The sequence below is a fragment of the Triticum aestivum genome, chromosome 2A (genome assembly GCF_018294505.1).
Source record: "Triticum aestivum cultivar Chinese Spring chromosome 2A, IWGSC CS RefSeq v2.1, whole genome shotgun sequence".
NCBI lineage: Eukaryota > Viridiplantae > Streptophyta > Magnoliopsida > Poales > Poaceae > Triticum > Triticum aestivum.
The window spans coordinates 86,196,527-86,209,284 of NC_057797.1; the positions used below are offsets into that span (position 1 = coordinate 86,196,527).

At 42.9% G+C, this 12,758-nt stretch overlaps 2 protein-coding genes and 1 long non-coding RNA gene across 3 annotated transcripts; all 3 read right to left on the bottom strand.

The window, feature by feature from the left end:
- Positions 1-435: 435 nt before the first annotated feature.
- On the bottom strand, positions 436-2,484 carry LOC123184851 (GDSL esterase/lipase At1g28600). Its single transcript, XM_044596896.1, has 5 exons — positions 2,192-2,484; positions 1,864-2,070; positions 1,607-1,758; positions 893-1,166; positions 436-786 (listed from the first exon to the last, which is right to left on the bottom strand). Exons 1-5 carry the CDS (start codon positions 2,448-2,450, stop codon positions 554-556), a joined length of 1,125 nt encoding a protein of 374 aa, XP_044452831.1. The 5' UTR covers positions 2,451-2,484; the 3' UTR covers positions 436-553.
- A 3,098-nt stretch (positions 2,485-5,582) lies between these two features.
- Positions 5,583-7,019, bottom strand: LOC123184853 (uncharacterized). Its single transcript, XR_006493100.1, has 2 exons — positions 6,095-7,019; positions 5,583-5,988 (listed from the first exon to the last, which is right to left on the bottom strand). It is a non-coding gene; the product is annotated as an uncharacterized lncRNA (long non-coding RNA).
- Positions 7,020-7,413: 394 nt separating this feature from the next.
- On the bottom strand, positions 7,414-8,071 carry LOC123184852 (GDSL esterase/lipase At1g28570-like). Its single transcript, XM_044596897.1, has 2 exons — positions 7,806-8,071; positions 7,414-7,714 (listed from the first exon to the last, which is right to left on the bottom strand). The coding sequence occupies exons 1-2, from the start codon at positions 8,059-8,061 to the stop codon at positions 7,500-7,502; spliced, it is 471 nt and encodes a 156-aa protein (XP_044452832.1). The 5' UTR covers positions 8,062-8,071; the 3' UTR covers positions 7,414-7,499.
- Between the last annotated feature and the right edge of the window lie 4,687 nt (positions 8,072-12,758).

Genomic DNA, 12,758 nt, shown 5'->3' on the forward strand with positions numbered 1-12,758 from the left:
TCGTCACATGTTTTTCTTCTGTTTTAAACCCTTTTGGGTTCTTTTTTCTATATATTCTGAAAATGTTATAAAAATATATACTTGGAAGACTCATTATTTTTTTAATTTGACAAAAAATAATTATGCATTAGAAATGTTCATTGCATATTTAAGAAATATTTATCATGTATTAAAAATGGTCATCTTGTACCTAAAATATCGACATCCACAATACTAAATAGAAAGAAGTTGGAAATTCAATTCATGATGAATCTAATGATTTCCGGTCAAACTTAAAAAGTTTTGACTTTTTAAAAAACAAATACACAATATTTTGAAGCAGATAGAGTAAAATGATTACGAAAACCCAACAACACCAACAGCGCAGCAAAGCGCGCTCATCCCTTCTAATATGTATTAAATTCAACCACACAAATGCACGTGTTGTCCCGCTAGTTTAGTTAAATGGATAATTGCTTCAAGCCAATACATAGAGAGACATAAATTTATGCATGCCCGTGAATCTGAATTTTCAACTCTAGTACACATGTGTTTTAGGCCAGTAGGAAAGAAATTATGGGCGTGCAACATGCATTATCGGTGGATCCGCGTAAGGGCCATGGAGCCACCCATCAGCAACGGCCCTGTAGGCAGACTCCGTGAGGTGGAAACCATCCCATTGAAGGGCCTGAGATGGATCTGCACACGCCATCACACCTAGCCACCCGCACTCCGAGTTGAAGTCGTAGTTATAAGGAGGTCCTCCGGCACCACAACAGGTGAGGAGGGTTGTGTTGCTGTTCAGTCCTGCGAGATGCCATGGGGAGATTGAAAGGTTACATCTTTGCTCTTGTGATGCTACTTTAATTTTGAACTGCGGAAGACCTAAATTAATCAGGAAGGACCAACTCACCAAAATGCCCCGGCATATCTAGAAATGCAAGGACGGGTCGGTAGTACTCAGCGGCAATGATCTTCGCATGGGGGTACTTGTGCCGGAGCAGTTTGATCCGCTGGCGGAGGAGAGAGTTGTGGTAGCGCCCCAGCCTGTTCGCACTCTTCAGGCATCCATTCCGATAGTAATCCACCTTGTTTGGGCTAGCAAGCTTTGTGAGCACTGTCGGTACGCAGCCAAGTGGGAAGATGTCTGGCACAACGATGTACTTGGCACCGTGCCGGATCAGTACCTGCAGAGGATTGCCCACTCATCAGTTTATCGTGAGTCATACACAAGTGTTAGCAAAAAGAATAGACCTATCATCCATTCTTTGTACTCCTTCCATTCCATAATGTAGTGCATATAGATTTTTTAGAAAGTCAAATCTCATAAACTTTGACCAACTTTGTGGAGAAAAACATTGACACCTAGAATGCTGAAAAAATGTCTAATTTTTGCAGGCCAGAACCCCATTGATCCTAGCCACATAATCAAGAACATAAATTTCCAACTGGTTTGGATATGGTCATGGCGACGCAACCAGCATATAGTATAAAAGTTAAGGCGATAAGATAGACAAGTATTGTGTTGAGGAATATAAAGTCAAAAGAAAACATGTTGAGGGAGAAGTAAATTGTGGGAATTAAAGGAAGAATGGACTTTCCATCTATTCTGTGCACAACATAGTACCTCTAGGCCTTGGGAGATGGTGTCAACGATTTGGGGAACATAAGCTGTGGCTTGTTCCACAGTCCTGTTGGACACAAGGAAGCTCCTGTAGTCATTTGCTCCAAACTCTCCCATGACAAACAGGGAGCTCCGGAAGCAATCAGTACCTTGTCCTGCACATCGACGACGTAGGTATGATCAGGTAAATTACTTGAACATAATCACAGTGCTTTCTGAAAATGGTGTGATTAAGGACTGATATTTAATTAGCAACCTACCCTTGCAGAGCGAAGGCTTGAGTTTCTGGAACCACAGGAGCTGATCATGGAGGGAACTATTGATAGGAGGGTTCACGGTCAAATTCTGTCCCTGCAGGTATGTCAGGGTTAGAGCCGGCGCTCCTACCACGGCGAAGTTTACTCCGGCGGAGAAGTTGCCCCCCTTGTCAAGGTAAGGCGGCACGAAAGGCAGACCTAGAGCTTCGGCTGGAAAATGAAGCGACCATTAATTATATATGTAATCTATCTCCCTCTCTTTCTCCTTTTAATTAGGCAGTAAGATTAACAGTAGTTCAACAAGTTTGGCAGTGCATATGTAGGTGTTTACCGATGAAGTCCAGCACAGGGCGGCCGTCGGTGGCACGTCCAGTGGGACGGCCGAAGAAGGTCTCGCCGTACGGGAGGTTCTTGAGCGGTTGAGGGCCGGGAAGGACAGGATCAGCCCACATGACCAAATTACCGGTGTCGGCGAAGGAGTCGCCGAAGCTGATTATGGATGTGAAACGGCTCTGGCTGACACTGGAGTAGGCACCGCGGAAGTACGCTAGGATGAAGAGCAAGAGGAGCGCTGCGTGAGGTGGCCTCATACTTGGTTGCTTGCGCTGCTGTAGCAACGCTTGCTAGCTGCTTCCTGCTTGTTAGTTGGGGATTCCATGCTTTGGTCTCCAAATGCTATATATAAGCAAGCATACCGTGCTTAACAAGGCAAAGAGAAGGTTAATTATAATGCGCATATTATATGATGATGTTCCAGTCAACCAAATGTGTGTTTGGTGTGCATTTTCTACGAATGTACAGGTATATCTTCTTACTAACTGACTCATCAAGTTGGCACTTACTATTTAAGAAAATATAAGTTGTAGATTGTGAGATTTGAGTAGTGACTATGCACCCAAGTTCTCTTTACGACTAGACCAAATGTAACAGTTTAAATGATTTCATTGTAGTTTTGGCCCCTTTTCGAGTAGCTTTTTGCATTACTACGTAACCAGTGACATCTTATCAACAGTTAGAACTACAAAGTGAAGTATCATGGAAATTTACAACTAGGAAGTGGACCATTTCGGGGAGTGACTTTCTCAGCAAAAAAAAAAAAAAGCAGGGTGACTTTGAAGCAAAGAGGAATTGTGTGGCGTACACTTGTACGATAAAACGTGATCATTTTCTATGCTTTTCTTTAGAATAAATTTTGCTTTGTGAGGAACAACTTATATTCCGGCCCACACTAAAACTATGCAGGCCTTCTCCCTCCCTCCCTCCCTCTCTCTCTCTCTCTAACAACAAATTTAACAATTTAAATAATTCCACTGTAGTTTTGGTCTTCCTTGAAAATGGGTAGCATTTTTTGCTTTATTACGTAGCTAATTAATGACACCTTGATGAAAATTAAAACCTAGAAAGTGGAATACCATTGAAAATTACAACTAGGGAGTAGACTAGTTCATAAGTCTGACTTGCTCAGCAAGAAATAGAAGCAGGGTTGAGTTGTGCGAAAAGAGGAAATTGCCGTTATTGTGTACACTTGAATGCAAAATATGATGAAATGTGTTAATTTGCCACAATTTGTCATTCGTGTGACTATTATATACCACCCCACACCAACTTGATAGTAATATCGTTAACACGACTGAATATGCACCCGCATTTGGTTGAACGTCCTATTACCAGATTAGCCATTCACAGATATTGCGTTAAAATAAGCTCTCCACCAATTACTATTCATTTTTACGCCATGACAGTTTTGGGGTTTAAACTACTTACAAAATTTTAAATTTGATTTTTTTATTAAATAAATCCATGGTTGAGAGAGAATGAAAGAGTGCCGAGTAGGATCTGGATATGAAATGTAGGTGAAAAAGATGCACAAACTGGACAAGAAATATTTACCTACTATAGGGTCTACGCATTGGTAACAATCCCGTTCGATCTCACTGTTGATCAAATAGGCCATATGAGAATGAATCCAAATGCATAATGCTACCGCGTCCATCACATTTTTTCTTACGAAGGGGGAAAATATGTGCTTATGAAAAAATATTAATAGGCCAGCCAGTTTACTTAATTTGTTAAATCAGTTAGTGTGTTCTTCTTTTTATTTTATTTTCTGGAGTAATACATGTTGTTTTCCTGCCTACTTTGGAAAATAACAGATGGAATCAGTCACGGGTGCGGCGTGCGCCACGCTTCTTGGCCGCTAGTACTAAAACAAGAGGCCAAGAAGCTACAACATTCAGACACATTAGGCTAAATAATCTCATGCACTAGTGGATCCTAGTTCTAACGTACGACCAGACGTGAAAACGATCCTTACATGTTTGCCATCAGGTTTGTTGTAGTATTAGAATAAGAATGCACAGCTCACAGAAGTCAATCGCCGTATCATACGCATGTCGTGGCATCACTGCTGATATCATCAACTAATCAACAAAAGCCATCGTATTCATGTCATACGGAAATATAAGGCAAATTATCAAAAGAAATATATGTAATTTGTATCAACCGAATAAATGAAAAATATATTTTTAAAAACTGAGTCACTTGATCTGGAAATATAAGGCACATATGGTTAAGCATGTAGTCAGGGTTTTAAAGTTTTGACTAGAAATGTATCAAAAAATACAGGGATTTTCCTCCGATACTATTATATTTGCATTGCAATTATATACATAAATATAATATTGTATAGGTGTATTACAAGCAAAATTATTGCTAGTTAGAACCGACAACTGAATAATAATTTTACTTAATCAAATGGTATAAGTATGACAATTTGATAATCACCTTTTCTTTCTATTCTTTTTTTGAGGGAACATTCTCTTTCTAGTCAATACAAAGGAGATTCCCTGGCGATCTACTAGTTTAAATTCAAATGGGCCTGAAGTCCTGAACCCAGATGATGACTGACTATATATCTACTCCTCAATCATGTGACTTGGTCTCATTTATTATTATAACTATGTTGTGATAGAAGGGCAAGTGAGATTCTCCGTCCATCTTGAAATTAAAGAAGGCCTGTTATTTTTTAAAGTCAACCGGTGGATAGTTTGACCATGTTTGTAGGAAAAACCTTCAACAACTAAAATACTCTCTCCGTCCCAATACATAGTGTGTATTAGATTTTATTTTTCTTAAAATCAAACCTTGTAAACTTTGGTCAAGGTTAAATAAATATTTATTAACATCTAGAATACCAAATTACTACCGTTAGATTCATCATGAAATATACTTAAATTGTATATGTTTGCTATTTTATATATAGAAAATCTTGTCTTTAAACTTGGTCAAGGTTTGTAAAGTTTGGCTTTCATGAAAAGCAATGCGAACTATTAACTTGGTATCATATTTATTGATAGAAAATCGTGTCTTTAAATTACGGGACAAAGGGAGTACTAAATATATATTATATATGTTTCTCATTATATTAACCTGGTATCATATTTATTGATAGTTTTTCTATAAACTTGTTCAAACTTGGCACCATTTGACTTTAAACAAAATTTATAGGTTTTGTTTTCAAAAACGGGGAGAGAGAGAGAGGGAGAGATTTTCTTAATATATAAAGTTTATGTTGTTTTAAGTGAAAATAATATACTTATATTTGTCACTACTTTTTTTTCAACATTATTATATTCTATATAATTTTATGTGAGCATATTCATATAGAAAATAATGTTGTTGAAATTTTATATCAGTGAGTGCGGGGAAAATACAAAACAACATGTAGAAAAATATGTATTAAGTTTAACCACACAAACACACGGATTTCCCTGCTAGTGGATGATTGCTTCAAGCCAGATACATACATAGACAGAAATTTACCCATGCCGGCGGATCTGAATTTTTAACTCTAGTATACATGCCGTTTTAGGCGAATAAGAGACACACTATAGGTGTACTAGCGTGCAATGTGCAATATCGGTGGATCCGCGTATGGGCCATGGAGCCATCCATCAGTAATGGCTCTGTAGGCGGATTCCGTGAGGTAGAAACCATCCCAATGAAGCGCCTGAGATGGATCTGCGCATGCCTTCACACCCGGCAGGCCGTATCCTGCGTTGAAGTCGTAGTTATAAGGGGGGCCTCCTGCACCACAACAGGCAAGGAGGGTTGTGCTGCTATTCAGTCCTGCAAAATGCCATGAGGAGATTAAAAGGTTACATATTTGTTTTCATTGTGCTACTTTAATTTTGAACTATAGAAGACTTAAATTTATCATAAATGACTAGCTCACCAAAATCTCCCGGCATATCTAAAAATGTAAGGAAAGGTTTGTAGAATTCGGCGGCAACGATCTTAGTATGTGGGTACTTGTATCGGAGCATCTTGACCTGTTGACGGAGGAGAGAGTTGTGGTAGCAGCCCAACCTGTTAACACTCTTCAGGCTGTTGGAACCGCAGCCCTCTAGCTACCTCTCCTCTCATTCAAATGGAGGTGAAAGAAGAAAAACGGTAGACACAAGATTTTCCGGCCGGCGCACGAATGCCGCCACGGGCGTACGAACGTCTCAATCCTTTTCTTCCTTGCACTGGCTACATGGCTACACACCTCTCAAACCGAACAAAACACAATACATCGGCTTATATAGCCCAGCACCCAAGGCCTATGACCTAGCACACCACTAACTCGCGTACGCACGTATCCCGGCCACTACGTTGGCACTAACCACCTGCAACTAACTTCTTGGATCCCTCCACGAGGACGCCAACTAACTGATCCATGCAACTCGCACATGCATGGCCCAGCCGCTGCTCTCGGCCAGCACACCAACGTTGCGCCAACTGGCCAAAGGCACGACGTAAGTCTCGGCAGCCCACTCACGCGGCCAGACGACCGCCTCCATCCTGCATGTCAAGATCATTCCTAACATTCTTCTCTTAATTTTGACTTCGCCATCGTCGGAATTGTTGCAGCTTCGGTTGTTGTCGTCGTCACGAGCGTGACCCAGCCTGTGGACCCAACCTGACGCAATGACGCCGGTCGCACCGTGCTTCATCACGACTTTGGCGACACACGCCGAGCTCCTTCTCCGTCGGTGACATATGCCCGGCGTCCCTTGGCGCCTCGCACGTCCCGCACGCACCCGACGCGCCCGACGAGTCCGACCGCACCACTGCGTCCCGCACGTCCCGCGCGCACCCGACGAGCCCGACGAGCCCGACCGCACCAGACGCTCACCGCGCGCCGCCTACACGTCCGCCATGGTAGCCGCCAGTGACAAAAGCCGGAAGGATGTAGCCGAACTCGAGCACGGACTCGAGTACAACGGCGACATATGCCTCCTCCAATGTCAACTGCACGCTCATACGCGCGCCCGCGGTCCCGACACGACCGACGCGTCCAGTGCGTACCCATAACACGCACCGGTCGCGCCCGGCTCGTCGCCACGGCTTATTGCCCTGCATCGCCGCGGCCTCCATGCCGCCATGCAGTGCCTCCACGCCGCCACGCCACCACGCAGCGCCTCAGCGGCCTCCGCGGTCGCCGCACGTACAACGTCACCGCCCGCCGCCTCCGCCACGCGCCATGACAGCCACAGCGGAGCTCCCAAAGCAGTCAGTACCTTGTCCTGCACACGGCATCCATGTATGCATGAGGAGGTAAATTACTTAGGCGTAATCACTTTCCTTTGTGAAGATCACCTGCCATTGCAGAGCGAAGGCTTGAGTTTCTGGAACCACACGAGCTGGTCGTGGAGGGAGCTGTTAATAGGAGGATTCACTGTCAAGTTCAGTCCCTGCAGGTACGTCAAGTTCAGAGCCGGCGCTCCTACCACGGCGAAGTTCACTCCGGCGGAGAAGTTGCTTCCCCTGGCGAGGTACAGCGGCATAGAAGGCAGACCCAAAGCCTCGGCTGAACAATGAAGTTTATTGGTCAGAATCAGCAAAAGATTGACTTGTAGACAGGAGTAGTTGACAAAATCTGGCAGTGCATTTGTAGTTACCGATGAAGTCCAGCACCAGGCGGCCGTCGGTGGCACGCCCGGTGGGGTGGCCGAAGAAGGTCTCGCCGTAGGGGAGGTTCTTGAGTAGTAGACCCGGAAGGACGGGATCAGCCCACATGACCAAGTTACCCGTGTCGGCGTAGGAGTCCCCAAAGCTGATTATGGAGGTGAAGCGGCTCCAGCCGCCGCCGGAGTAAGCACCGCGGAGGCACGCCACAATGAAGAGCAAGAGGAGCGCTCCATGAGGTGTTCTCATACTTGGTTGCTTGCTGCTTGTCAGTTGGGGCTTCCATGCTTGGTCTCCAGACGCTATATAAAGCAGGCATACCGAGCTAAACAAGGCAAAGGGAAGGTTATTAATTAAAGGACGCCGATAAGTGCCACATGTGTGGGCGTTAGGGAGTCCGCCCACACATTTTGTGTGGTGTATAAAAGGAACAGCCCACACACCTACGTGTGGGCAAAACAATTAGCGCCCACACGTCTCTTTTTTCCCTCCCGATCCCTTTCACACGCGTGCGTGTGGGCGAAGTTGATAACGCCCACACGCCCGTATGTCAGGCCTCGTACCTTCTGGTCCCGCACGCCACGCGTGACGGTCACCGCGCGCCCGCAATTGCCATGGTCCAGACCCTCGTCTATGTTCGTTTAATTGCAGTTGCCATGTCGCTGAACTATGGTTGCCATGTCGGACAACTGCAGTTGCCATAGTTGCTCAACTGCAGTTGCCATGGTCTGATCTAATGTAGTTGTCATGATTTCATAACTTTAGGAGTTGCCACATACTAACACTAGGCAGTTGAGAGAGTTGCCATGTGCTCACAAGCATGCTAGGGCAGTTGCAATGTAAAAAGGAAGAGTTGTCATCTGCTTACGTGCACGTTAGGGCAGTTGCTATGTACATGCACGTTAGGGCAGTTGCCATGTACCATGCAAAAACATATGGCAACTCAGTAAAAGAGAGTTGTCATCTGCTTACGTGCACACTAGGCAGTTGTCGTGTACCCTGCAAAACACATGGCAAACTCGGATAAAAAAAGAGAGTTGCCACCTGCTTATAAAAGCACACTAGGGGCAGTTGCCATGTGCAGTGCAAAAACACATGGCAGCTAGCAGCTTGGGTGTGGGAAAGGAGAAGGGCGTGTGGGCAAGATGCCAAATGCCCACACACTAGCCCTTGTGTGTGCGTGCAAAGTGGTGTGTGGGCGAACTGTTGAACGCCCACACACCAGCCCCTCCCGTGTGGTGAAACGGCCGTATGGGCGACCGGCTGAACGCCCACACACCAGGCCAGTCCTACGTGGTACTAGAAACATGCCAAGATTCGTGCGCTCACAAACGGACGCGGATCCACGCGTGTGGGCAAGATGCAAACGCCCACACGTGTGGGTGTTAACATTTTCATAATTAAAAAAGCATATATTAAGATGATTTTCCAGTCAACCAAATGTTTGTTTAGTGGGCGTTTCTCTGACGAATTTAAATGTACATCTTCTTACTAACTAACTCATCAACTTGGCACTCTTATTTACTTACGAAAATTAGCCTTGCAGACTGTGATACATGACTATTGACTAAGCAGGAAAATTCTCTCTTTGACTAACACAAATGTCACCCCTTTTGGAAAAAAGTAGCTTTTCGCATTATTACGTAACTAGTGACATCTTATCAAAAAATTAGAAGTATAGTAAAGTGAGGTGTCATGGAAATTTACACAAGTGGACTATTTCAAAAGTCGACTTGCTCAGCAAGAGAAAAAAAAACAGGCTAACTTTTATTGAAATAAAGACACCAAAGGGCATGTTAAATTTGAGTAATATCAAGGGAAATAAGAGCCAGTACATGGGTAGACAACTCAACGCAGAACGGCCAAATAAGAAATAAAATTATATTGAGAATCATACTAGGCTTTTTGTTTGTCCGATTGTATGCGGCTCGTCAGAGATAAAAAAAAATTACACTGAACTAATAGTAAAGGAAAGTGACACTTGCAAACATCCATGACATGCCAGGCTTTGGCTGACTTTGATGAAAAGTGGAACTGTCATTGGCGTCTGCCTGTATGTCTTATAATAGATGCGGGATACAATAAAACATGCTAATTTGCTATAGGTGGGCCTACACCAACTTGATAGTGATTAACATGACTGATTCAACAACCTCTTTTGTTTTTTGTTTGGTCTTTGACCTTGAGTTGTTTCAAACATCTACTTATTGTTTATATCTAGTGGGGCTGGTTATGTTACTACCACTCACTATATCCACCAGCTCTCTCTCTCTCTCTCTCTCTCTCTCTCTCTCTCTCTCTCTCTGAGAACAAATTTAACAATCTAACTAATTTCATTGTAGTTTTAGTCTTTCTTGGAAAATGGTAGTTAGCTTGTTTGCATTATTACGAAACTAATGACACCTTACTGAATTTCAAAATATAAAGTGGATTATCATTGAAAATTACAACTAGGAGTGGACTAGTTCATAAGCTCTTAACTTGCTCAGCAAGAAATAGAACCAGGGTTCGCTTCTATGAGAAGGGGAAACTGTTGTTATTGTGTACATCTCAAATGTAAAATACGATAAAATGTGTTAACTTGCCACAATTTGAAGTTCATGTGACAGTTCTATTCCAACCCCGCACCAACTATTTTTTTTAGTTGCCACACCAACTTGGTAGTTATATTATTAACACGACTGATGCATGCATCCTATTTTGTTTAGTCCTTGAAAGTGAGTTGTTTTTCCCAATTGCTTATTGTAAATGTCAAGTTGCCTTGTTGGTAACGATTGTTTCTTATTTATGCCATGTTTGATTGGATATTTTGGCAGCCACTATGTGTATTGTTTTAATTTGTAAACCATTAGTTTTTTCTTAGTGTGGGTTCGAACGTAAAGGTAGAATTTCTTTATGCTCCACTGGTTGGTCTATGTGTGTGTTCATTTGTATGTGATTCCTCTTTTGTTGTTATCTACTATCAACAAAGAAAAATAAGCTAATGTCGCACTCTTGTCGGAATGTCCCATGAAATTCCACCCGCTAAGTTTATAGATCGAGGATGCTCTCGATCTTCTATCCCCTGGTGTACGGGATAAGAAAACTAGGGCGAATATGGAAGACTATAGGAATGAGTCCGGGTTCGAATCGGTCATGGAGAGTTCATTTTACTAATCCTAGAGTGAGAGTCCGAACAAGATTGTGTCCGACATAGACTCCAAGGTTGTGTCTATATATAAAAGACAAGGTCTTGAGTTTTAATCGTTTCGCGAGCAAGAAAAGTTTCACCATCTGTTTGACACGCTCTACATCACCGTCGAGAACCACATATCGATTAAGGAACTTTCTTGTCCAGGGTTTATGTCTGTAGAAATCAAACACTCTGGTAATCTATTATCAAGATAAAAAAGACACTAATAAAGGAAGTAAGTAGGGTAGTTACACACCTTGGGAAATGAACCTAGGCAATTTTGTGTCTCGGCACAATCCTTGTGTCGCTTCCACCCGCACGTGTACAAATAACCCATATATATTATTCATGAATTTCATGCATCGACGATTGGTGCCCACTGTTGTGCGATATGTTGATCTCGTATCAACAATCTCATGGAATGGTTCTATGATAATACTCAAGAAGGATACATTGATTTCTAACAAAGCAAACTTGGTAGTCAAGCATTCAAAGGTGAAAAACATCGTAGTAACCAGTGAACCTATGAACAATGGTCAAATTTCCCAAGTACTCCCTCCGTCCCATAATGTAAGACGTTTTTTGACACTATGCTAGTGTCAAAAATGTCCTATATTATGGGACGGAGGGAGTAACAAATAATTTCGTTGCAATTCTTTTAGTTATTATTTATTCTAAAATACAAAGAGAAAAACTTTATCTATCGTTATATACTCGTATCTTGTGGCAACTAAGAAGAGTAGTGTGATTGACACCCAAACTAGAATTGTTGGGGACACACGAAGATTTATTGATTTGTTTTTGTGGTGCCGAGTAGGACATTCCTTGCCATACCTCTCACGCATAGATAACCTTCACTTAAGGAAAAATTGTCACTTGCTATAAACTTTTGCGATTGGGTGCTCAACATCCTCCTCTCCGATACAGATAAAAGTAAATAGGCTTTCTTTTATCAGTAGACTTTCCCATGAAGGTAAACATGATGAATTGCTTCAAGCATTATTTATGTGTTGGGATGACAATTTTTGTGCAATTAATATCTATAGGGAGATTAATGGCAAGTGAACTTTTAATAAGGCGGCGGAGGATACCCGATCTTACATGCACAAATTTCATGAAGATGAGGGACCTTAGCCAATGTAGGTTGTAATATTGTTAGCTATTCGAGAGAATTTTCTGTGATCATAGCGATGTTATTTGTGATGGTGTGGAGCATAGGATGCATAGAATTTTGACTTTTGAGGACAGAAAGGATGTCAATATCATTGGTATATTGGGTCTGAGGCACCGCGGTGACAAAACTACCGTTTACCTTTATATCACCTTGACGCAGGAGCCACGAAGACCCATTCAATTTACGGGACATCTGAGGGGAGGCTCCAGTTATCATCGTATGCCAAACAACTGTTTATCGAGATGGTAGTGGTTGTGAGTGATATATTTGTTGGAGAACGTAGTAATTTCAAAAATTTCCTACGCACACGCAAGATCATGGTGATGGCATAGCAACGAGAGGAGAGAGTGTAATCTACATACCCTTGTAGAGCGAAAGCGGAAGCGTTAGAACAACGCGGTTGATGTAGTCGTACGTCTTCACGGCCCGACCGATCAAGCACCGAAACTACGGCACCTCCGAGTTCTAGCACACGTTCAGCTCGATGACGTCCCTCGAACTCCGATCCAGCCGAGTGTTGAGGGAGAGTTCCGTTAGCACGACGGCGTGGTGACGATCTTGATGTTCTATCGTCGCAGGGCTTCGCCTAAGCACCGCTAC

Bases quoted from the DNA above. Each gene is read 5' to 3' on its own strand.
- LOC123184851 (XM_044596896.1), bottom strand. From the start codon at position 2,450: ATGAGGCCACCTCACGCAGCGCTCCTCTTGCTCTTCATCCTAGCGTAC. The intron at 2,071-2,191 runs GTAAACACCTAC...TTCATTTTCCAG, and splicing joins CCCTGTGCTGGACTTCATCG to CCGAAGCTCTAGGTCTGCCT. The intron at 1,167-1,606 runs GTACTATGTTGT...AATCCTCTGCAG, and splicing joins CCATCTCCCAAGGCCTAGAG to GTACTGATCCGGCACGGTGC.
- LOC123184852 (XM_044596897.1), bottom strand. From the start codon at position 8,061: ATGAGAACACCTCATGGAGCGCTCCTCTTGCTCTTCATTGTGGCGTGC. The intron at 7,715-7,805 runs GTAACTACAAAT...TTCATTGTTCAG, and splicing joins CCTGGTGCTGGACTTCATCG to CCGAGGCTTTGGGTCTGCCT.